The sequence below is a fragment of the Syngnathus floridae genome, chromosome 20 (assembly GCF_059516105.1).
Source record: "Syngnathus floridae isolate MCC-2025c chromosome 20, RoL_Sflo_1.0, whole genome shotgun sequence".
Taxonomy (NCBI): domain Eukaryota; kingdom Metazoa; phylum Chordata; class Actinopteri; order Syngnathiformes; family Syngnathidae; genus Syngnathus; species Syngnathus floridae.
The window spans coordinates 555,442-577,192 of NC_142432.1; the positions used below are offsets into that span (position 1 = coordinate 555,442).

Consider the following 21,751-nt stretch of genomic DNA (forward strand, 5'->3'; position numbering starts at 1 on the left):
CGAATGACAAATATTCTTTGGCTGTTATTCAGAAAGTCATGACCGAGTTTTGCTTTATCAGTAAATAGGAAGCTCATTGTTTGTGGTTTCACCGCAGGTGTTTCCTACCTACCATATCTACCCCCCCACCGCACCCCACGTGGCCTACATGCAGCCCAAAGCCAACGCCCCGTCCTTCTTCATGGCAGATGAACTCCGACAGGTATTTCTCCGCCGTCCGGCCGGCCCACGGACGTGAGCCGCCGCCGCCGCCGTTAACGTCTTCCAACGCCTGGCAGGAATTAATCAACAGGCACCTGATAACCATGGCGCAGATCGATCACTCGGAAAACACAGGTGGAAATCCCAAACTTCCGGATCCTACCTTGTTAGCGTGATGACAGCTAGTCATCGACGGTGCCCTGTGTTGTGCAGACGTACCGTCTGAGGTGGACAGCTACCACAGCCTGTTCCCCCTGGAGGCCCTCCCGCCACCCAACCGCATGCAGAAGACCAGCAACTTCAGCTACATCACGTCCTGCTACAAGGCGGTCAACAGCAAGGACGACCTGCCCTACTGCCTGCGGAGGATACACGGTAAGCTTAGCACACGTGCCAAAGGAATATTCGGTAGACTACTCCATTTCACGGTTGTTCAGGCTTCCGCCTCGTCAACACCAAGTGTATGATGCTGGTGGACATGTGGAAGAAGATTCAGCACTCCAACTCGGTCACCCTGAGGGAGGTCTTCACGACAAAGGCCTTTGGAGACCACTGTGAGTTGGAATGTTTCATTTATTTCTTTTTTCTCTACTTTGAAAATGGACTTATTTACTTCTCCATTGCACAGCATTGGTTTTCTCTTATGACTTCCACGCGGGCGCAGAAACCATGTTCAGCCGACACTTCAACGATCCAGCGGCCGACTCGTATTTTACCAAGAGGAAGTGGGGTAAGCGGCTCCTCCTCTTAATAATGTCCCCTTTTATATGCGTATGTATTTTGAAAAAAAAAAAAAAAATTGCCTGACGCACTTTGTTTTGGTGACCCACTAATAGGCGTTAATGAGGTCACCCGCTTAGGCACGTCAATCCAATTAAGGGCTGGATATCATTTGCTCCAGCGGCTAGCACGGCAAGTCAGCCATGCGTTCTATTTTGGATCAAGTCTTTTATTGACTGTTGGCCACGGTGCAAGCGAAACAGGGACCTAAGGAGGAACCTGTGGCTGAAAGTGATCCTAAAGGCAGGTGCTGCTGTCGACCTCATCCACGAGAACAGAGCCGAGCAGAGCAGAGCAGTGTCGAGCCTGCAGCACACAAAAACACGCCACGCTAGTTTTTGTGTCATGTTCAATTATTGGAGCCAATTTGCAAAAAATCAATTGCTGGAATCAAAACTGATCCAGACTTTTATTGGAGGCTAACATGCTGGTTTTCAGGCCATTGTCATTTATGAGAAGCCCCACTCTAACTTACAATAAAAAAAAAATTTAAAAAAAAGGAAGTCAGTTTGCACGTCACTCATTTCTCACAAGCTGTTTTTGCCTGATAAAGTGCGTGATGTTTTTTTTATTTGTGTGTGTAGGACAACACGAGCCTCCTCCTCCGCGGCAGCATGCCGGCCTGCTGCCCGAGTCGCTCATCTGGGCCTACATTGTCCAGCTCAGTTCGGCCCTGCGCACCATCCACACGGCGGGCCTGGCGTGCCGCGTTATGGACCCCAGCAAGATCCTCATCACGGGCAAGACTAGGTTTGCACATGAGAAGCATAAACAACCAGATGAGCTCATCTTGTGACTTTTGACGACGCTGTCGAATTTTGTGTGTGAGCAGGTTACGTGTCAATTGTGTGGGCGTCTTTGACGTCCTGACCTTTGACAGCAGTCAGAGCAACCACCTGGCCCTGATGCCGCAATACCAGGTGCTCGCTCGCTCGCCACGCGCAACACCCGGGCCGGCCGGCCGGCCGCTCGTCATCGTCGATTGAAACGCGTCTCTTGTGGTTTCAGCAAGCCGACCTGGTGTCGCTGGGCAAAGTCGTGCTGGCGCTGGCCTGCAACTCGCTGGCTGGCATTCAGAGGGAGAACCTGCAGAAGGCCATGGAGCTGGTGTCCATCAACTACTCGTCAGACCTCAAGAACCTCATACTGTAAGAGCCACATTTGAGCCACGGATTTTCCCCACCATCTAACATTTGCTTCTCTCTCCGCTTCCAGATACCTGCTGACCGAACAGTCTCGTCTCCGGAGCGTCAACGACATCATGCCGATGATCGGAGCTCGATTTTACACGCAGCTGGACGCTTCGCAGATGAGGAACGACGTGATCGAGGAGGACCTGGCCAAGGTGATGTGCTGTACGCACAGTCAACAATGGCACAATGGTGGCAAAACACGATTGCCCCTGTTTTTCAGGAAGTGCAAAATGGCCGCCTCTTCCGCCTGCTAGCCAAGCTGGGCACCATCAACGAGAGGCCCGAGTGAGTCCGCCGCTCCGTCCGCATTTGCGCTGTTGCCACGTCAGCGCTTCGAACCGCCGGCCGCGCCGTGTGAATTTCAGGTTTCAGAAGGACCCCACGTGGTCGGAAACGGGCGACCGCTACCTGCTCAAGCTTTTCCGGGACCACCTGTTTCACCAGGTGACGGAAGCCGGGACGCCGTGGATCGACCTCAGCCACATCGTCTCCTGTCTCAACAAAGTCGGTGACGTTTGCTTTCCGTAACAAACTGACACTCTCCATGGATGTCGTGTCACCAAATGTTCACTTGTATTTCTTTTTATGAATTGGCCAGCTGGACGCCGGTGGGCCGGAGAAGATCAGCCTGGTGTCGCGGGACGAGAAGAGCGTGCTGGTGGTGACCTACTCGGACCTGAAGCGCTGCTTCGACAGCACCTTTCAGGAGCTGCAGGCGGCCTCCGCTGGCTCACTGTAGCGTCGTCCCCGACCGGCCTGGTGGGCGCACTACGATTGCACTACGGCGGGCCATCCACCTTCCCAGCGAGCCGGTGGACGGCTGAGCTCGTGGGGACATTTCAACATCAGCATTTTGGGCGGGAAGGCCTCAGTCGCATACACTGTCCACCGAGAAGGCTTTTGTTTCCCTTCTAAAGTGTATTTTTTTTTTTTTTTAGTCTTTCCTAAAAAAAAAAGAAAAAAACCTGCAAGCTGGAAAAACGGTGTAAGAGATGGACGCTTGGGACGGCGAATTTTTTTTTTTTTTTAGATTTCGGGGGAACAAACCAATGTTTGAGGTTCTTCTTGAACATGTTTTTATTGTTTCTTTCTACCGCTGTTTGTGTGGGAGGGGTTGGTGAGTAAGGCGTTTTTTTCCCCTCAGAGGAGCCTGCACTAAGATTTTAATTTTTCCCCGGGTTACTTTTTTATGTGTGAATGAATTGCCCACAGGGTGTACAAAGAGTCTCACGCATTTATCATGGCGCTGTTAATTTGTTTTTTGCGCCCCCCCCCCCCCACCCATCTTGGCAGTTGCCTCTATACGGAATGTCACCCATTCTTCTTTTTTAGAAGCGCTTTTTTTGTGTGCGTGTGTGTGCGCGCGCGTTTTCGGCAAAGCGGGAGCGCTAATTTTTTAAAATCTGTGGACCAATGCCAGCAGTAGTGAAGGGGAACGACACGCAGGATGACAAATAAGGTAGTGCCCCCCACACACACACACAAACACACGCCTGCCACCCCCCCACCCCACCCGATGATTGAATGTGATCTGCCATCATTGGTCAGGATTGTTCACAGCGCCCCCCCCCCAAAGATGCTCCGAGGAGGTTTTTCCACGATTCTAAACACTGCTCTCGAACTCTGTTGACCCTGAAAAAAGGACTTCATGGAAAGAATTTCATTGCCTGCTTGGTGGGTGGGGGTGCTAACTGTTAGCTCATCTGATGACTGTGGTGCTTTAGAACCCCCCCCCAGCCGCTCCTCACACACACACACACACACGCACGCACACACTCCACAACCAACATTTTTTTTCCCCCTCGTGTTCCAATGTCTCAAACTTTGCAATATTTGTGTGTACAGCAGTATTTTAATAAAGAATTCAGAAAGCAAGACAGCATCGTCACATTGCAAAAAATGAGTAAGGGCAGTTGAAAGAAAACCACACATGACATAATAGGAATTCCTAAAACGATCCATCCAGATATCAGCATATAATGTCAGTGTAAGAAGGGCCTTTCCTCCCTTTGAGGTACCAATACAACCAGGAACTGTGACTTTTATACTTGGCTAACTGTGTAATAATGGAGGGAGGGGGGGAGCTAGAAGGAGGGGTAAAACAGGTTGTAGTCGGGAGGAGGGGAGCTCCCCAGGTCCGAATCCCACCTGGATGACCCGTTGCTATGGAGACGGACGGCTTCCTTGATGCCCTTGCTCCAGGAAAGACGCTGCAGCTCCTCTGAAGGTAGGACCATGCCGCTGTCGTAATCCTGAAGCACACGTCAAGTCTATTCAAGTATGTGTGTGCGCGTGTGTGTGTGTTTGTTTCATCACCTCAGATCTGTGACGGGGATCCTCACAGGGCATCTCCTCAAATGTGTCCAGTTTGGCCACCACAGCATGCATGTAACTGCACAGTACAAGCACACTCGTGGTCAACATTTGGATTCGTTCTTCTATTCAGCAATACATGACAAATGAAATGAAGCTATCCTAACATGTCAAATCATGGCCAGTGGCGACCTTAAGTTAGTGACAGCAAGGGGCTTTTCTCCGCTCTTCCAAAATTCCACCCGAGATCCCAGAGGAATCCAATTCTTCTCGTCCTGCCAATGTAAATCAACATTGCTGTCAATATTAACGGCTTCCGATGACTCGTGTTGTTTTGGATGGACCGGTTTGACCGTGGAGCGAAGCAGATCTCCGAGGGTGTCCGCCAGGTGGGAAAAGGAAGGTCTCTCGCTGGGCTCGGCCTCCCAGCAGGCCAGCATGGTGCTGTAACTGGACACCCGCAAAAACACCACGTGAGCTCGGTCGGGACGGAAAGCCAAAGCCCACCTGGCGTCGCTTTCTCCTCACATGTCGGCCGTGCTGTACTCCGGCGCCCTCATCCTGGTTCCCGCCTTCAGTCTGCGACAGAAGTCCTCGTCGATGTGCAGGCCGGGATACGGTGAGGCCCCTACGGTACGTGTTTCCACCACATCACTCGTTGCGTCCTAACACCGAGTTCCTCTTGCTACTTTGCGGAGTGTTTTAGGGTCCAAGGGGGCCAGCTCTTACCCAAAGAGAAGATTTCCCAGAGCAGGACACCAAAGGCCCACACGTCACTCTGAGTGGTAAAGACCTTGTCGAAGATGGACTCCGGAGACATCCACTTGAGAGGCAGGCGAGCCTAACAGCCAATCAGGTTAGAGAAAATGCAAAGCAAAATGTTGGAACTGAAACAAAGTCGGTCACATTTGTCGCATACAATTTTTGTGTGTGTGCGCGAATGCATGCGTACTCACGTCACCCTTTCGCACATAATCGGGGTCTTTGTAGATGTCCCTCGCTAGGCCAAAGTCGCAAATCTTTACCACGTTATTGTCAGACAGTAAAACATTTCGGGCTGCCAGGTCTCGATGAATGCACTAAAGTGGAAAAAACAAAACAAAACAAATGTTGAGTGCGTCACCGATTGAAGATGATAAGGGGTCGGACCTTGCGCGACGCCAGGAAGTCCATTCCTCGCGCCACCTGGAAGCTGAAGGAGATGAGATCCTCCAGAAATAACGGCGAGTCTGATATGTCATCTATTGGAAATTGAAAAAAGAATATCCCAAATAGGATAGACGGTTACAAACTATTGCTAATGACAAGAATGCAACCGCTGGCAGCAATTACCGCCAATGTTTGTGTCATCATTCATTTCTCTCTGGATGTTGCAACTCTTCTTTCCAGATTTTCTTCTGGCCACCTGGAGCATATAAAATAGAAATCAAGTCGTATACTATATTGTAATTCGATCCAAAAGAAATGGCATCGCAAAGAATTTAGAATCAAACGAGAAATAAATTGCTTTCAAATGAATTACTTCATTGAAAGTAAAATTAGCATTGAAATTTCATTCATTCGGTCCTAACTCAACCTATAAATGAAAAGTTGCGGAAGCAAGTCAAGGGATCCAAATTGAAGTTGCCATGAGAAACTTGACATATGGTGCCGTGTTGGGTTAATTGCGAGAGGCTCAGAGGAGCTATGGGGAAGTAAAGGTGAGGCAGATAAGGTCTTCATCTCAACCGCAAAACAAGATTACAGAAGTGACTTTTTGCGTGCGTGTGTACGTGTGAATGATTTGACCCTTTCGGTATTGCTTAACATAATGACAAGAGAGCCCGATAGCATCTTTAACGATTCAACTGCACAGTCACCCCAAACATCTCTCGTTTGCTTCTCAGGAAGCTGGACAGGTTTCCATGGCGACAGTACTCCACGATCACCATCAGCGGCCCTGTAATGCAAACACACACACACACCCCATCAAAATTGTCCTCACCCTGATCCAAATCAATCAATGATCAAAGGTTAAGACTTAGTCTGGAACTTAGTCTGGAACCCCAATTGCGTGTGTAATCACGATCATCCACCAACCTCCCGGCTTGGTGCAAGCTCCCAGTAGGTTAACGACGTTGACATGGTGTCCGATGTAGTTGAGGATTTTCAGTTCAGTCATCAGGGCTTTGTGCTCGCTGACTGTGGCGCCCTCTAGCGGATGAAACGTGAACACACACACATACATAGATACATACATGGGGCGAAAAATCCAATCCAATAGATTGAAGACCTCGCAGAAGACCTTTTGTACCTTTGAGCATTTTAACAGCAACCGTCGTGCAGCTGGAAGCTTTGTCCATTCCAAACGCAGAGGCCTGCACCACTTTACCAAAGGCTCCTCGGCCCAAATTCTTGCCTGCTTGACAGGAACACGATACTTGGAGTATTATTCCAACTGAAGACTTGAAAGCTTCGTCATAACCCAAATTCTCGCTTGGGTGTGCGACATGATACTCGCTTCTCGCCCATCCTGGAAGTGAGCGTCTGATAAGACACAACTTCCAAGGGCATCAGGAGAACATTGGACTGAGCACCACCCTTGTGGCTGATTAGTGTCAGTAAACACCCTCCGACTGGGCTTTTAATTACCCAGCCAAAGACAATACACTGATTAATGGAACCTCCCAACGATCAGTCGATAAGAGCTGTGAGAAAGCGGGAGTATCGCCGAGGCCATCTTAATACATCCTCTGCTTACATTCCTGGAGGCAAACAAACGAGAGAATTACGAAATAAGGTACCTAATTTGAGACGCTCTCGAGGGAACTCCCACTGGTTGGGATCATAGTGGAGTCGTTCAGACTGCTCCCGGACGGCGCCGTCTCCAGAGTCCAGTACGATGGACAGGTACTCGGTTTTACTCCGGGAATTGGCGGGCTGTAGGATGCGGGGACGCCGAATCGTTAAGCCAGGATCGCGCAGGGGGTCGGGTCGGGTCGGGTCGGGTCGGTCTTCCTGACCTGTCGTAGTTTTCGGATCAGGAGCGTCAGGAGAAGCCACAGGAAGGTGGCCACCACGCACGTGCACGTCAGAGTAGGAATCTCCATGGACGGCGTTTCGGGCGCATTGACCCATATGTAGGCGGAGCTCTCCACAGAGCCCTTCTGGTTGCTGGCCTGGCATGTATACAAGCCCTGGTCCTCCACGGTGATGCGCTCGATATGGAGCGAGCCCTCCTTAGCTGACATGGCGATACCTGACAATGATGAAAAGGAGATTGAGGAGAAAGAACTGCATTTTACATCGGATAGCTAGCCATTCCATTTGGGGGGGTTTACCAGATCCTGCCGACAGAGCGCGTTGGTTCTTGTACCACGTGACAGCGGGTGGCGGGACGCCCTCGGCGGGGCAACGGAGGCTCACCGAGCTGCTAACGTTTACCGTACGATCCGTCAAATTCTTTAGCAGCTCTGGAGGCTCCAGGGCTGAGCAGAAAAACAGAGGATGCAATTGGCTCGACACGAGGGGGCAGCGCAGGCGATTGTTGCAGAAACACTCGAAATACGTACATCCCCGTATGCTATCACTTTTCAATTCCATTCCGCTAAGCTCTTGCGGCGGCTAACCCAACTGTGATGTCTATCGCAGTTCCCTTCCCTTTCCTGCTCCTGTACTCTACTTGATAAAACCTTGAATTGTGTGTAGTAGATTGTCAAGTCATAAAGGAGCGATTGTATCAGAACAACAAATGCACCTACGACCAAACTATTTTGGTCGCTATGACACATTGCTCTTAACTCATCAGATTTTAACCTCACTCACCCCGACAGCCACTTTTCTGTTTTTTCTTACTTGTGAAGGAAGTGGACTCATTCTTTTTTCTCACTGGTCACCCAGTGTGTGTGTGTGGGGGTGGGGGGGGCGATTCCCCAAGTGGGGGTCTGGACGGAGGAAGTGGACGTGTCAGGCGTTGATTGTTATAGCGAGCGGCGGTCCGCAGACATGAAGCAAAGTCACTTAAGCCAGGCGACTGATTGTTGTTTCCCCCATCTTCGGACAACAATTGATGATTGTGCGAGCGGGGGCCTGACAGTGTCTGATTGGCTGATTGTTCCCGCGGCCCAGCGCAGGGGCCTGTAAATGTGGCATTGTGGGAAGTGCCATTGTGTGCTCTTCCTCCACACCAGATCCCATTCCCACGTGAAAGAGGTGCCGAGCAAAGGCAGGGTGGGGCCTCAGGAAGCCGAGGGGACCCGATTCCCAAAGTCCGTGAGAGGCAGAGAGCGAGAGAGAGTGGCTGTTTGTTTGTTTGCAACATACTACGTACGTGCACAAAGACATCAGGATGTCCAGAAATAAGGAGGCCCTCATGCTGGGATAATTACAACACTCTGCTTGCGAGCTTCAGCAGATGATGGAAGCCTGGCAATGCCTAAACGACGGAATCATGAACTCACCTGAGACCCTCACCTGCGCCACCAAGTGGGCCTCCTGCCCTGTCAAGCGGTGGTGGGCGGTGCACATGTAGGCGCCCGAGTCTTGCGCGCTCAGGTTGCTCAGCGACAACAGCAGAGAGCGTGAGAACTCTCCCGTGGACGGTTGCCCGCTCAGGGCCGTGCCCCCGCCCCGGTCGGCACCCCCGCCACCGGCGGGATGCAAGCGTCGCCACGACAGGCTGCTGTACAGGTGCTTGTTGGCGCTGCATGTGAGGCGCAGATCTCCGCCTTCCCTGGCGTCTTCCCCCCGGCTCAAGGCGAAGCCTCCTGGAACGTCTGATGAGATAGATTGAGTGATTTTCTTTTTTTTACCTTACCCAAATGGTGCATGGGCTCCCTCTAGTGGTAGGATAAGAATCGCTCAATTCAAACGAACTAAGCTTCCCAGTCCAAAATGGCTAGCCTGCTAGCTCACATTAGCTCTATGCTACAGTATGCATTTCAGCGTCAAGAGCACACGATTGAAATCCTTCATTACTGCCATTCATCCGGGCAATAGAAAAGTCAATTGATTAGTCACTCCCACAATTACCGCCACAATCTTCACAAAGTTTATGTTTGAACTTGCTCCTTTTTCTTTTTCTTTTAAGGGCTATGGCTACAACGAGAGAGAAGGGTTTGTTTGCAAGTGGTGCCATTGGAGACAGTACCTGCCATTCACGGTGACCCAGCGAGCCGGCCGCCATTTTGGAGCACCTTTTGATGTAGTATATCCATGACTACCGTGGCCAGCGGGAAGACGGCGAGAAAAAGTCTTTCTATTTACTTTAGCCCTCTGAAACTTCCCGGGGAAACAGCTCGAGAGCTTCCTGACGGCGGATTGTGTTTATCTTTCCCGAACACCCCGAGGCCTCCCGAAATAAAGCCGAGCTGCCAGTCCAAGGAAATGCACCGTGCGGGACGAGGAGGCGGACGGACGGACGGGCTTAGTGGAATGATAAGGGCCCACGGGTTCCTGTTTCGTTCTCGCGTACGTACATACGCAAGCTCAATTATACTCGCACGCGCTGAAGAGCAACACAATGAACCTAACCCAAATTTATAGTGAATACACAGTTTAACTTAACGGATATGCTTTTCGAAATGTGACTTCTTCTTTCCACGAGATTCTGCCTAGCAACAAGTGACCGGCTTGCTTGTGATTTTCCAATTTGTCCTTTTTTGCCGGTGTGCTCACCTGTGACATAGAAGGGGATGTCCAGGTGGTCCAGTCCCACAGAGTTGGAGGCCACGCAACGGAACACGCCTGACACCAGAGCCCGGGCCACGGTCGCAACCCCCACCGTCTAAGCAAGCACGCACGCACGCACGCACGCACACACACGTGAGTCCATTTGTAATCGGATGACATGAACATATGTATGTTATCACGCTGGCGTGTCATGTTCCACCTTGGTCTTCCCCTGAAGCACTTCCTGTCTGTGGGTCACACTCAGGATGCGGTTGTGTGTGGACGTGGCGGGGAGCCCCTCGCTCACGGGGATCCACACGGAGGAGGATGTCGGAGCTGCGCACCTTCGGTGAGGAAGAGGAGGACACTCAGCTGTGTTGACAATTCAGCAGCTGTACATACATGCATACGTACAAGGTATGTTTTTGGTCTTAGTCACAAATTGGCATCAAACACCTTCCGCTCTAAATATAGATAGCCACTGGATTCCTTCACCGCTGCTCCATACGTGTTGGACACATACCGAGGAACAATTTGTAAGCATTAGTGTCTCTGGATTCCGGTAGGAGGCGACGGGACGTCCTGTTTTGGACGCCTCAGAATGGCCTCCTGCTATTTTTGGAGCGCAAACCTTCGATTTGAGGTCAGTTGCGCAAAGGTACAAATATGTACTTGTGTTGCTAAGTTTTAGCTTGTTGCTGACTTTTATGGATGTACAAGTAAACTTTCTGTACACATCGAATAGATCAAATGTTTGCTATTTCGTCCATGAGGTGTTACTTTCTTTTCCCTGATTGCTCTTCCTCTTGGGTTGTACAATGTGTGCGTCCCACCCTGTGCGTCTCCCATGCACGCACGCACGCACGCACGTACGCATGCATGCACGCACGCACACACACACACACACACACACACACACACACACACACACACACACACACACACACACGCGCGCGTGTCTGTGGTACTCTCACTCCAAATGGAAATAAAAGTGTAAGATTTTGCGATAAAGATTTGTTAGTCACACAAAGACAAGTAGACAAGACGCACAACAATCACTCCACATGCGTGTGCGTGTGCGTGTGTGTGCACGTACGTATTCACTAACTACACCTAACTGTTCCTGTCTACAGCCCAAAATAACCACAGAGACATTTAAAAGAACAATGCACATATATAAGTGAAGTTTAATGCAAAACAACATCAATTGTTACAAACAATTTAAAAACAAATACGTTTTGACAGAGTCATACAAATATTTTTGCTCATATGTAAGTTAGTTGTATAAAATTATTAAATATTAGCTTCATATATTACTCATAGGACATCTTTATACAAGGGGCACATTTGCAAACTTGCACGCACCCATCTGTACACACACGCACACACGCTTGCATGTCAAGTGTATGAAGGATAATTAGGACCACATGGGTGGGAGCAAACATAAAGCATGAAAACAAAACAAAAAACTTCACTATTACCAGTAAAAAAAAATCTCTATACACGTATATATAAATATACACATTATACATTATTAGTACATATAAAGTACATATGTATATGCATACATATATATATATCCCCCCCCCCCCCCCCCCCCCCCAAAATCAGAGTGGCCCTGTTCATCCTTCATGCAAATGGCTCATCGCTGTTTCCGACACACAGACAATTGGGGCTGTTCTAACCGCGACATAAGTGACACTCTCTCGGCAGACTTCCTACATGGTAGGCGTCCGGCTTTTTTTCAACTATGAAACCTTGTGTCCACTCCCTCTTCTCTTTTTCCATTTCTTTCTGGAGGAAAAACAAACAAACAAACAAACAACAAACCGTAAAAACTCACAGCTTTTGTGGATGTGTGTGTGTGGGCGGGCTAGGGCAGGGCAGGGCAGGGCAGGGCAGGGAAGGGCAGGGTGTCAGGTCAGGGCTCGGGCGGGGGAACGGGGGGGGGCACGCACCCATGATAGTACCACTCTAGGACACAAAAAAACAAGCAAAGCAGCTTCGATAGATGTGGCTGGTTGCATAGTATGGAAGAAATAAATAAGCGAAGCAGCAGGTGTCGACTATGTTTGCTGTGTAAGTACGTATACTCTTGTGTGACTCTTGTGTGCTGGGGCTCCACTGCTCAGCAGTGTTGCAAGTCCACTCCAGCTCAACAAGGCTTCTTCCACCGAGGATGCGGGATCCAAACGAGTACGCTATTCACAAAAAGTTTGGAAGATTTAGCTTTCGGCGTAAGTTTCAGGAAGACGCTTCAAGGCACCTTGGAATGCGGTACGCAACTTGAAGCCTTGTTATATGTGCTGGGAGAAATGTAAGTTTAGCTTTTAGGGTCATCCTGAACTCCCACCTTAAAGCTTAACATACTTAACATTTTGTAACGAGCGTGCGTGTGTGTGTGTGTGTGTGTCTGTGTGCGCACTGGTGACGGGGGCGGCAGCAGCAGCAGCAGCAGAGTTCTGGTGATGGGAAGATGTGTGTGAGGGTGGGAAGGGGAGGGGAGGGGAGGGGGGGCCGTCTCAAGAATAGATCAAGTCTTTCGGAAGCAGCCCTGTGCCACGTTTGAAGACGAAGGGGACAATCACGCTGCTGGGAAGCGTCTCGCGTCGGGAGAGGAAGCCAAACAACGAGAGGAAAAGCGCTCTGATTTTCGCACAGGAAGCCCAGCGCGCCTCCTGCCCGGGCCTGATAAGAAGAGCTGCCATTCCCATGGCCGGACCAGCGCCCGCCGGCGGAGCCCGCTATGTGCGGGGACCCGAAAGAGAAGAGCTCCTGGGCCCGGCGAACCCGGCCCGGCCCGGCCCGTCGCGCCCGCCGGGCCTCCTCCGGCTCGGCGTCAAGCTTGCGGTGCAGCCGGGCTGCGAAGAACAAGTGAGGCCCAGTGAGGATCCGGCACGCAGCACAGGACAAGCACAAGCACAAGATAAGCACAAACCACACATTTCGAAACCGTGACCTGCAAGTGTCCCATCACTATTAAGCAAGAGTGACCTGCAAGTGTCCCGTCACTATTTAGAAACAGTGAGCTGCAAAGTGTGAGATGACCTGCAAGGGTGGGATCACTATTTAGCAACAGTGACCGGCAAAGTGTGAGATGACTATTTAGCAACATGGACCTGCAATGGTGGGATCACTATTCAGCAATTGTAGCAGTATAGTATGAAAAACAACTGCCTGCCATACAAGTGAGAAACAATTTGGGAAATCTTCATCGGAGGCTGCGAGTTGCTCATGACGGTGGTGGAAAGGGAGGGAGGGAGGGAGGGAGGGGGCGGCCTTGGTTATGGGGTCAAAGTTGGAGTATGTGGATGATGTCACCGGCGTCCCTGCTCTCAGGTAACACTTAACCTCCGCGGCTGGCGCTCGCGAGCTACACAATACGTCTTTGACCCCCGAGAACCGTTCCGTCTCTTCTTGCCAAGTGTGCGTCTTAGGTGCGTGCGTGCGTGCGTGCGGCTGGCTGGCTGGCTCCGAGAGAAGAAAAAGCATCGGAGGATGTGCTGTGCAATCACAATAATAAACAGGCCTCTCACCCTAAGCCCTGCGCAGGAAAGCCATTAAATCATCCACGTTTGATTTGGAAGGCAACAAATCGGGCCTGCGAGCACGGAACTGCCCTCTATTCAAGTCTCTGTGTGTGTATGTGTGTGTGTGTTTTCCTCTCTCTCCTTTCAAGTTTCTCATGTTCTGTGTGTGTGTGTGTTTGAATGGACCATGCACACCACACTTTGCATTAAGGGATTAAGAAACAAAAAAAGAAGGCAAAGACAGAAAGAAAGAGAAAAAGTGACCCAATGAGACACACGCATACACACAAAGCGCACACGGACGTTCTGACACATTCAGACACACATGAAAGCGCCTCAAAGGCATCTGTTCTCCTTACAAGAAGGAAACAGTGTCTGGACACATGCTGAAATAGACAAAACATGGCTTGTTTACTCAATCACACAATGCATACACACACACACACACACACACACACACCGTTTAACGCACAACAATAACAGCAGAGGGGACGGGTCACTTTTTTTTTTTTGACTGTGACATTTCAGCATTGGATGTGGATGTGGATGCAACTAACCATTCAAAAAAACTATATCAGCACTAATTTGCATTCTAAGACGTCACAAGGACATTCTTTTTTAACTTGGTGGTCACTCATTAAAAACACACATACTCTAAACCACCTTAAAAGTGACAATGCCAATAAAAGATAAAAAAACAGAACCCTCCAAGTCAGAAAATCAATTAAAAAGTGGTCCTAAAAGTCACGGCAAAAATAAACAAACAAACAAACAAATAATAATAATCGCCTCAAATTTGCCTTAAAACGAGCAAAGTCAATTTGGCCCAAATCAAAAAGTCAGCAGGGGACAAAACAAAAAGCCCGCTCGGTTCAAAATGACTTCCAAAAGGCCTCATTCACCGTTTGCGTCGGTCGTAACGCCAAGCTAGCTCGCGTCAGGTGCGTGCGTGCGTGCGTGCGTGCGTACTCACAGGCCTTTGGGCGGACACGGGTGCCAGAGCCAGTGGAGGTGCGGCGCCGGGACGGCGCGGGACGTGCAGCGCACGGACTGTCGGCTCCCCCGGGGTACGGCGCCCGGGTCCCGCGACGACACGGCTTTCTCGCCGATCTGAGGACTCGCTGGGACACGCAAATTGGCACATGTAACTCAAAGCGAGACATCGAAACAAAGCTAAGATTCCCGTCGAGGTCTTACCGTTGACCACCAGGATTAGCGTGAGGTTCCGGTAGAGCCCGTGCTCCTGGTTGTGGACGCGCACGGTATATTTGCCCGCGTCTTCCTCGGCCACGTCGCGGATGACCAGGGAATGGCCGTCCAGGAGGTAGCGGGAGCACTGCTCGGCCGCCACCGTGCCGTCTTTCAACCTGCGGCGCCACGGGACTTTCACGCCTTTGAACGAGCGTGCTTTTTCGCGCGCGGCCGTCATCTCACCAGATCACTTGGGGCGCCGGGAAGGCTCGCAGTTTGGGTGAAATTCGGTAGGACTTCTGACCCGCTCGGGCCTCTATGACCGAGCCTCGTCTGGGCTTCAATCGGATGAAGGGGCGATCTGGCCGGAGCAAACGAGCAATGTCCAACCCCTGGCAGGAGGGAGGCGCCTTTGTCACGTCGCGGCGACGGCCTTACCGTAAACGCTAACGGTGACTTTCTGCTGCTTGGTTTTGTTTCCGCTGCTGACGCGACACGTGTAGAGGCCGCGGTCGGTGCGCCGCAGTTTGGGGATGGTCAGGATGTTGTAGAACAGCATGTGGGTCCTGTGTTTCAGCAGACGCTTGGACGTGGAGCCGCTGCGGCTCGTCTGCAGACGGACAAATGAGCTTGTTTTCTCCGATTGTCCTGGAATTTGCTCTTCCTCATGTTTGCCTACCTTTCCAGGGTAGTCCCACGAGATGTTCACCCTGGTGTTCAGTTCTCCGGTGGCGGTGCAGTTGAGCACCAGCCTCTCTCCCTTTAAGGCCTGCACAGGACCAGTACTGTTGAGGTACACGTCCAAGATGTTGCTCACTAAGAGCACACGGGAAGAAGCAGATAGGTAGGTGAGTTTTCCGAATCAAAGCAAAGCCAAGCCTTGGTTGTGGCCTCGTCCCCGCAGGCAGGCAGGCAGGCAGGCGGGCAGACCTGGTCTGTGGACAATGTAGATGCGCGACTTGTGCGTCACGCCGTCCACCAGGGTCTGGCAGAAGAAGAGGCCGATGTAGTAGAAAGTGGGAGAGCGGATGGTGAAGCCCCGCTTGCTGTTCCACACGATGTTCCTTTGGTCGGGACTCAAGCTGTGGTTGGGGAACTGCGGGAGAAGCACATTTCAATTTCCAGAAAGGATTCCCTTCTGCTTTCCGATTGGCCCAAGTGCCGATTCACGGTGATTGGGAAACTGCGGGAGAAGGAGATTTCATTTTCCGGAAATGATTCTCTCCAAAATATCACTTCATGTGACCGCAACACTTGTTTCCCAGCCCTTCAAATACATGATGGAAGTGGACACAAAATGACCTGCGGTATTTTTGGACTCCAATTTCCGGTCCCGCTCTAAATCCTGAGAGCCGTCCAGATGCTGATGAGTCCTGGCGGGCTCTGGCTTCTGTGGCCGAAATCCTTGCGTAACTAACTCTTCTTGTGTTCTTGGAGGTCGCCGCGAGGAAATGTTTACCCGTCACGGAGAAAAAGCCTCCCACCCTGTCTCGGGGGAGCAGGTAGGAGCGAGGTGACCCTTTTCTCATTTTTTTGACCTAACCGCAAGGTGGGTAAGGGACGTCTGAGGAGTCAGGATCTGGCAAACGTGACTCTGGCCGAGTCCCTCTCCTACAGGATATGAGGACGGATTGGATTGGATTGGGTTGGATTGGATTGGATTGGGGGCGTGTCACTTTCACAGTGCAAGGCTAATAGGGGTGGGGGGGCTCAAGGGTATTGTTGGATGGAGCGAGCCAAAATGAAAAACGGCATTCCAGGAAAATAACACTCCAGAGGCCTGTGACAGTCAGTGGATGAAGGGAAGGATGGATGGGAGCTATTTTTACATTGCTTCCCTTTGTGCTTACAAGAATCTGAGAGCAGGACAAATACATTTTGTACTGAACAAAATGTACCACACGTATTGCTTTTTTTAAAAATATAGAATCATTTTTCCAAATGGTACCATTTCCCGTCACGCGAAAACCTTTGAAATGGCGTGGTGTAGGAGGAAGCTATTCTTGGAACGATTCCCTTGACGCTTCCTCTTTGTTTTCATTAGAACTTGAACGTCGCTTTGCTAATCGGGACTTATTCAAAGAAAAATGAGCAATTCTTTTCAGAGTGGAGTGAAGCAAGCGGCTAGTTACTCACGCAATCCATGTCATTCTGGTCATTTTTTTCTTGTGACTCATTTATCCTAGAGCCGAGCTTTGGCTGCATTCTGCTTGTTTGACAAATTTGCCCCGATTTAGTCATTGGACAATTGGCACGCCAGCAGCCAGTCAGCCAGCCAGCAGGCAGCAGGCAGCAGGCAGCCGTAATAAGAGGCCGTTCTGAGACAATGGCGCCAGCTTCGGGGGGCCGAGCGCAGCTACTTGGGCTTCCTCTTGCCAGCTGTTTTAAGCATCATGGCCCAAAAGTTGGCGGCCAGGAGTGCGACTATGAGTGACGCTGTGGGAAGTGATGCTGGCCTCTGGCCAACGAGGCACTCTGGACCTAACGTCCTGTCTCCAGCCGGCTTCAAAACAAAACAAAAAAAGATCGGAAAAAGCTTGTTAAGAAATACAAATCGTGGCCATCATTTTTTAGCCTGCTTGACTTCTTTAGCAACATGGCAGACTTTTCAGCCATGGCTTCTTGAGACCATTTCCAGTTGTGAAGTCAAACTGTTTTCAGGGGCTGATGTTTTGGTGTTTGGTGTAAAATCGCTTGGAAGCCTACCTTGACCAGCGTGCTGGTGATGTTGGGGTGGGTGACCCTGCAGGGGATGACCAGCGGCTGCTTCTCCTTCATGTACAAAACGTCGGGGTTCATCTCTGAATGCTCCACAAATGGTTGCCGACTATCTGAAAGCCAAACACTAGCGATCAGGGACTCAAATGGCATGCCCATTTATCTATCTGTGCATTCGGTAAAGGTGTTCCGCAGGGCTCCGTGCCAGGGCTACTTTCCGTTCCATTCAATCAGCGCTATTTACCGTTTTGTAATGGTGTCCGTTGAAAAAAAATATGGGAATAGGTAAGAATGTTCTAAGTCAAAAAGTAACATTTAGACATACACATCAATGTGCTATTTATTGATGCTAATTGTTAGCATGTGGATGATGCTTTCCATGAAAGTAGCGGGGGCATTTCTAACATTAGATGAAACTGTTTATTTGTACTCTGTCGGTGGCTGTGTCCACTATTGTGTAGTCCGCAGTGCTCTGTTGTCACTGAAGCCACCGAACCCCCCCCCCGACCTGACCCGACCCCCACACGAATGGCCGCCAGCCGGCCACAATAAACACCCAGATTGTTGGTAGGCAATCATTGCAGCGCATTGTTTGTGTGTTCGGGGCTGTTATTCAAGGAAAGCTAATCTCTGAACGCCCCCCAAAACAAAAGTACCCCAAGGACCGACCCACTGAGCTGGGCTTCCTTCTGCCGCTGCTTTGATTTGGGCCGTAATGGACGAGGAGGCCTGAGCAATGGACGCCGCCCCGCTCCTCCCCCTGCGTCACCTTGGTGAGGGCAGAGATGCTCTGCGGGGTCGAGGGAGGGGTCGACCATTGCAGACATTGTGCCTCCTCTTTGCTTTGGCGGCGGCGGCCTTCATCTTAACCTCACACACACACAAACATGTTCACATACTTTGTCCAAGAGTTAGTGTCCCCCCCACCCCACCCACCTCCCTCCCAACCCCTGGCCTCCTCCCTTCAAGCACAGGATGCTGGAGCGGGGCAGATAAGGCCGATGCCCGGCATGGGAAACTCTGCCCAGTCTTGAGCCTTTCAACAGCTGGCCCATTCCACTCCCAAAAAGACTTTTATTTATATACAAATATCTCGGAATAGAAATATATCGAGAGCAGCGCAAGGTGCCGAAACGGTGCCTGAAGTGTATAGAGCTCATCGGCGTTACTGTTTTTAGCACTTCCTCTTGTTAAAGGTCCAGACTTTTAAAAAGTAGGACGGAGAAAAGCGGAGTACACCCTGGAGTGGTTGTCAGCCACTTGTAGTTAAGATCATGATACGTAGTATGTTTCCGCAGTGATTCAATGTGTTCTTTCCTTTATGTCCCGACAGTCCTTTAAATTTCCATAGTGTACGTTTGAAAGTAGCTGAATAGAGTGACAAAGTCGCTGCAGCAATGAGTAGCCCTAGCTTTGTCCCTGGCTTGGCCCCCGGCTGTCATAGCGAGCCTTCAAAGTGCCCCGACAAGACTCTTGCAAGTGTCTTCTTACCTGTCACGTAGACGTAAACGGACGCCTGCTGCTGCGCTCGGTGTCGGTAGCGGCACAGGAAGGAGCCCGTGTGGCGTGGCTGGGAGCCGCCCAGTAGCGTCACGCGACTGCAGTGCAGCCGCTGTGACCTGCCGCAGCGGAATTCCTCCACGCGCATCTGGTCGTGGGGCAGGTCAGGCGGGAAGGACCACGACAGCTCCCAGCGACCTCTAGATGACAAGAACAAATGAAACCTTGGCGGACCAATTTGATTTGGCTTCAATTGACGACATTGTGCTGCTCCTTGGCTCCCTTTAGCACCTTGGCCACCAGTAGGCAGCGCAATACAGGCCTAGTAGACATACTATATGTGGAGCCTCTTTGCAGAAGATAAAGAATAGATACAAGGGAGGATAATAAATATCTGTTGCCCCGTTGCATAGATCGTTGATGACAAGCTTGCTATTTGTTAGCATTGTTTGTTAGCTGGAGTGACCTGCATCTGAGCTCCAGGGTCTGGTTGATCTCCAGAACTAGCTGTCTGCGCGTCCCTTCCAGCACGGGCACGCTGTATTTGCCGTCTGCCTCCTCGTCTGCACCTGCGAGACATAAGGGCACTTTGAGGCAGGTGGATTCGGGAGCAACCATAGACATTGCCCGTAGGTTGGTTGGGTGAGATGGATGAGAGCGCCCGCCCGCCCGCCCGCCACGTTCATTGTCGGCGTAATGGCTCCCTGCGGATGCCTCATTCACAGTAAGTTGCCTTACTCATACTTCCGAGAACACTTCCTACTCTTTGACACACGCTCTCACACATACATAGCTTGCCTGATGCCAAGTCTATTCAAAATGGAAGATTAAAAGAAATAAAACATTCTTAAAGGGGAACCCCCAGATGTTTATACCAGTAGAGATTTTTTACATGCTATATTTAGGAATGAAAGCTATATTTAAGAAACCTCCCCCGAAATGATTACTGCCTAAAAAAGTCAGTTTAGATTATTTTAAAATGTAAAAAATGGCAAGGATTTGTACTGGGATGTTTTATTTAACAAAATGAATTCAAATAAATGTGTCTATTTTTTTTAACCCCAACTGTCAGGCGTTTCAAGTAAACATCATATTAAAGACAAAATAATGTATTCAACAATAAAATCCTTATACCTATTTCAAACTACATTAAGTCTGAATAAAAACATGAAAAGTCTGCAAGAGAAAACCAAACTATTTGAATTTTTAATAATATTACAAAACAAGATAAAACCCAAAACATTCCAAAAGGTTAATATAGTTAAAAATAAAAACATTAAAATAAAAAGTTGAGTAGCTCTTATGAAGGAAATTGTCCAAAAAATACAAACCAAACCCCCCAAATAATACATTTTAAAATATCATGATGACTCCAAATTGCTGATGAGTTCCATATTTCTATCAAAATGTCAAATGAATAAAATAAGCATTAACAGCAGGATGGAAATAGCACCACATCAAGCCACTCAAATGGAATAATGTTGCAAACACATGACTTTTTTAAGTCATCATTTTGTCGCATGCGTGAAAGTATCCAAAAAATAAAAGTTATAAGGAGGGTATTGCCCTGAGGGAGGGAAATTAGTACTTTGACCCAATTGAAATGACCTATCAACACACATTTGAAGACACATCAACCGAAGCGCTTCTCATCGAATCCGCGTAAAAGTAGTCGAAAGTGAGCGCAAATATCCACGAGGCGATCCAGTGATGGCTGGCTGGCTGGCTGGCTGGCTGGCTGGCTGGCTGGCTGGCTGGCTGGCTGGCTGGCTGGTTGGCTGGCTGGCTGGCTGGCTGGCTGGCTGACTGACTGACTGACTGACTGACTGACTGACTGACTGACTGGCGACTGACTCACCTTTGGCAAAGAGCGCGTACAATCCACAAAGCAGAAAGGTGAGCAGAAAGTTCATCGTGTTCGTCCAACCACCGATAATGAAAGACACGGGCCGTGCGTTTAAGTCCTTTTGGATGAGGAGGAAGATGACGCACAAGGAAGACAAGTGACTTGAGGGACTCCTGCGCGACGCGTTGCCGCCGTTGGGCCTTTATAGCGTTCCCACAGTGGGGGCCACCGGATGGCGGCCTTCCGTGACGCGCGCGCAAGCGCGTCCTGCCTGACACACCCAAGCCAAGCGCGTAATTGCCACCCGATCTCGGATCCACCCGCCCGGCCCTCAACTCGACTCCCAGCTTCCTTCGAGTGCTCCAAACTAGGGAATAAATCACACCGACTGGCTGTCAATAACAAGCTGCATGTACACATTTGCCTCCCTCGGTTATAATCCACGAGGTGACTTGCACGTACGCACCTTTTTTCCCTCAGATCCCAAATGGGAACACTGTAAACGTCCAATACGTACACACTTGTGTAACTCTCCCAGAAACCTAACTCAAATGTTTGGATACCACGCCAGGAAGCAGATATCAAAATGGTATATCTCATCGTTATTTCAATTTAGTTTAGAAATAGCCCAATTGAAAAACCGCTTGTTCTTCTCATTTGCGTAAGACTAATAGCAGTTTGGTTTTCAATTTGAAATTCCCCAAAATAGAATATCGTACCAGACACACGCACACGCGCACACAAAGCGGCTCGTAAATTTGCTTTAGATTCCCAGGACGTTATGACTGGCAGCATTTCTTATACAAACCACGAGACGGCGATAGTGTTGC

At 50.0% G+C, this 21,751-nt stretch overlaps 2 protein-coding genes and 1 long non-coding RNA gene across 7 annotated transcripts in view; 2 read left to right on the forward strand and 1 right to left on the reverse strand.

Moving 5' to 3' along the window:
• Window positions 1-4,049, forward strand: part of pan3 (poly(A) specific ribonuclease subunit PAN3) — an 8,789-nt gene extending 4,740 nt beyond the window's left edge. For both annotated transcript variants that reach the window (XM_088362927.1, XM_088362926.1), the window contains exons 8-19: window positions 98-202; window positions 279-336; window positions 415-576; window positions 639-755; window positions 830-931; window positions 1,566-1,731; window positions 1,814-1,901; window positions 1,990-2,129; window positions 2,197-2,326; window positions 2,395-2,459; window positions 2,540-2,678; window positions 2,773-4,049. In XM_088362927.1, coding sequence (XP_088219053.1) covers window positions 98-202; window positions 279-336; window positions 415-576; window positions 639-755; window positions 830-931; window positions 1,566-1,731; window positions 1,814-1,901; window positions 1,990-2,129; window positions 2,197-2,326; window positions 2,395-2,459; window positions 2,540-2,678; window positions 2,773-2,913 — 1,413 coding nt within the window. In that variant the 3' untranslated portion in view covers window positions 2,914-4,049. The remainder of the gene's footprint in view (window positions 1-97; window positions 203-278; window positions 337-414; window positions 577-638; window positions 756-829; window positions 932-1,565; window positions 1,732-1,813; window positions 1,902-1,989; window positions 2,130-2,196; window positions 2,327-2,394; window positions 2,460-2,539; window positions 2,679-2,772) is intronic.
• Window positions 4,007-21,181, reverse strand: flt1 (fms related receptor tyrosine kinase 1). 4 transcript variants are annotated; one of them, XM_088362922.1, is made up of 28 exons: window positions 20,934-21,180; window positions 19,542-19,644; window positions 19,067-19,275; window positions 17,564-17,688; window positions 15,788-15,953; window positions 15,537-15,673; window positions 15,296-15,467; window positions 15,101-15,218; window positions 14,864-15,033; window positions 14,640-14,787; window positions 10,357-10,480; window positions 10,143-10,251; window positions 8,927-9,241; window positions 7,808-7,954; window positions 7,490-7,725; window positions 7,271-7,406; window positions 6,781-6,885; window positions 6,567-6,680; window positions 6,347-6,426; window positions 5,820-5,892; window positions 5,637-5,728; window positions 5,444-5,566; window positions 5,217-5,328; window positions 5,016-5,115; window positions 4,841-4,937; window positions 4,680-4,762; window positions 4,491-4,566; window positions 4,007-4,426 (listed from the first exon to the last, which is right to left on the reverse strand). In XM_088362922.1, exons 1-28 carry the CDS (start codon window positions 20,986-20,988, stop codon window positions 4,259-4,261), a joined length of 3,693 nt encoding a protein of 1,230 aa, XP_088219048.1. In that variant the 5' UTR covers window positions 20,989-21,180; the 3' UTR covers window positions 4,007-4,258. The 4 variants fall into 4 exon arrangements, 3 of the variants coding, with proteins under 3 accessions (XP_088219048.1, XP_088219046.1, XP_088219049.1); XM_088362920.1 differs by having other exon boundaries at window positions 6,781-6,888; XR_015854568.1 differs by having other exon boundaries at window positions 4,354-4,426; window positions 4,655-4,762; window positions 6,781-6,888; window positions 20,934-21,181.
• LOC148380604 (uncharacterized) lies at window positions 5,062-10,285 on the forward strand. Its single transcript, XR_015854572.1, has 3 exons — window positions 5,062-5,343; window positions 9,556-9,935; window positions 10,154-10,285. It is a non-coding gene; the product is annotated as an uncharacterized LOC148380604 (long non-coding RNA).
• Window positions 21,182-21,751: the final 570 nt, after the last annotated feature.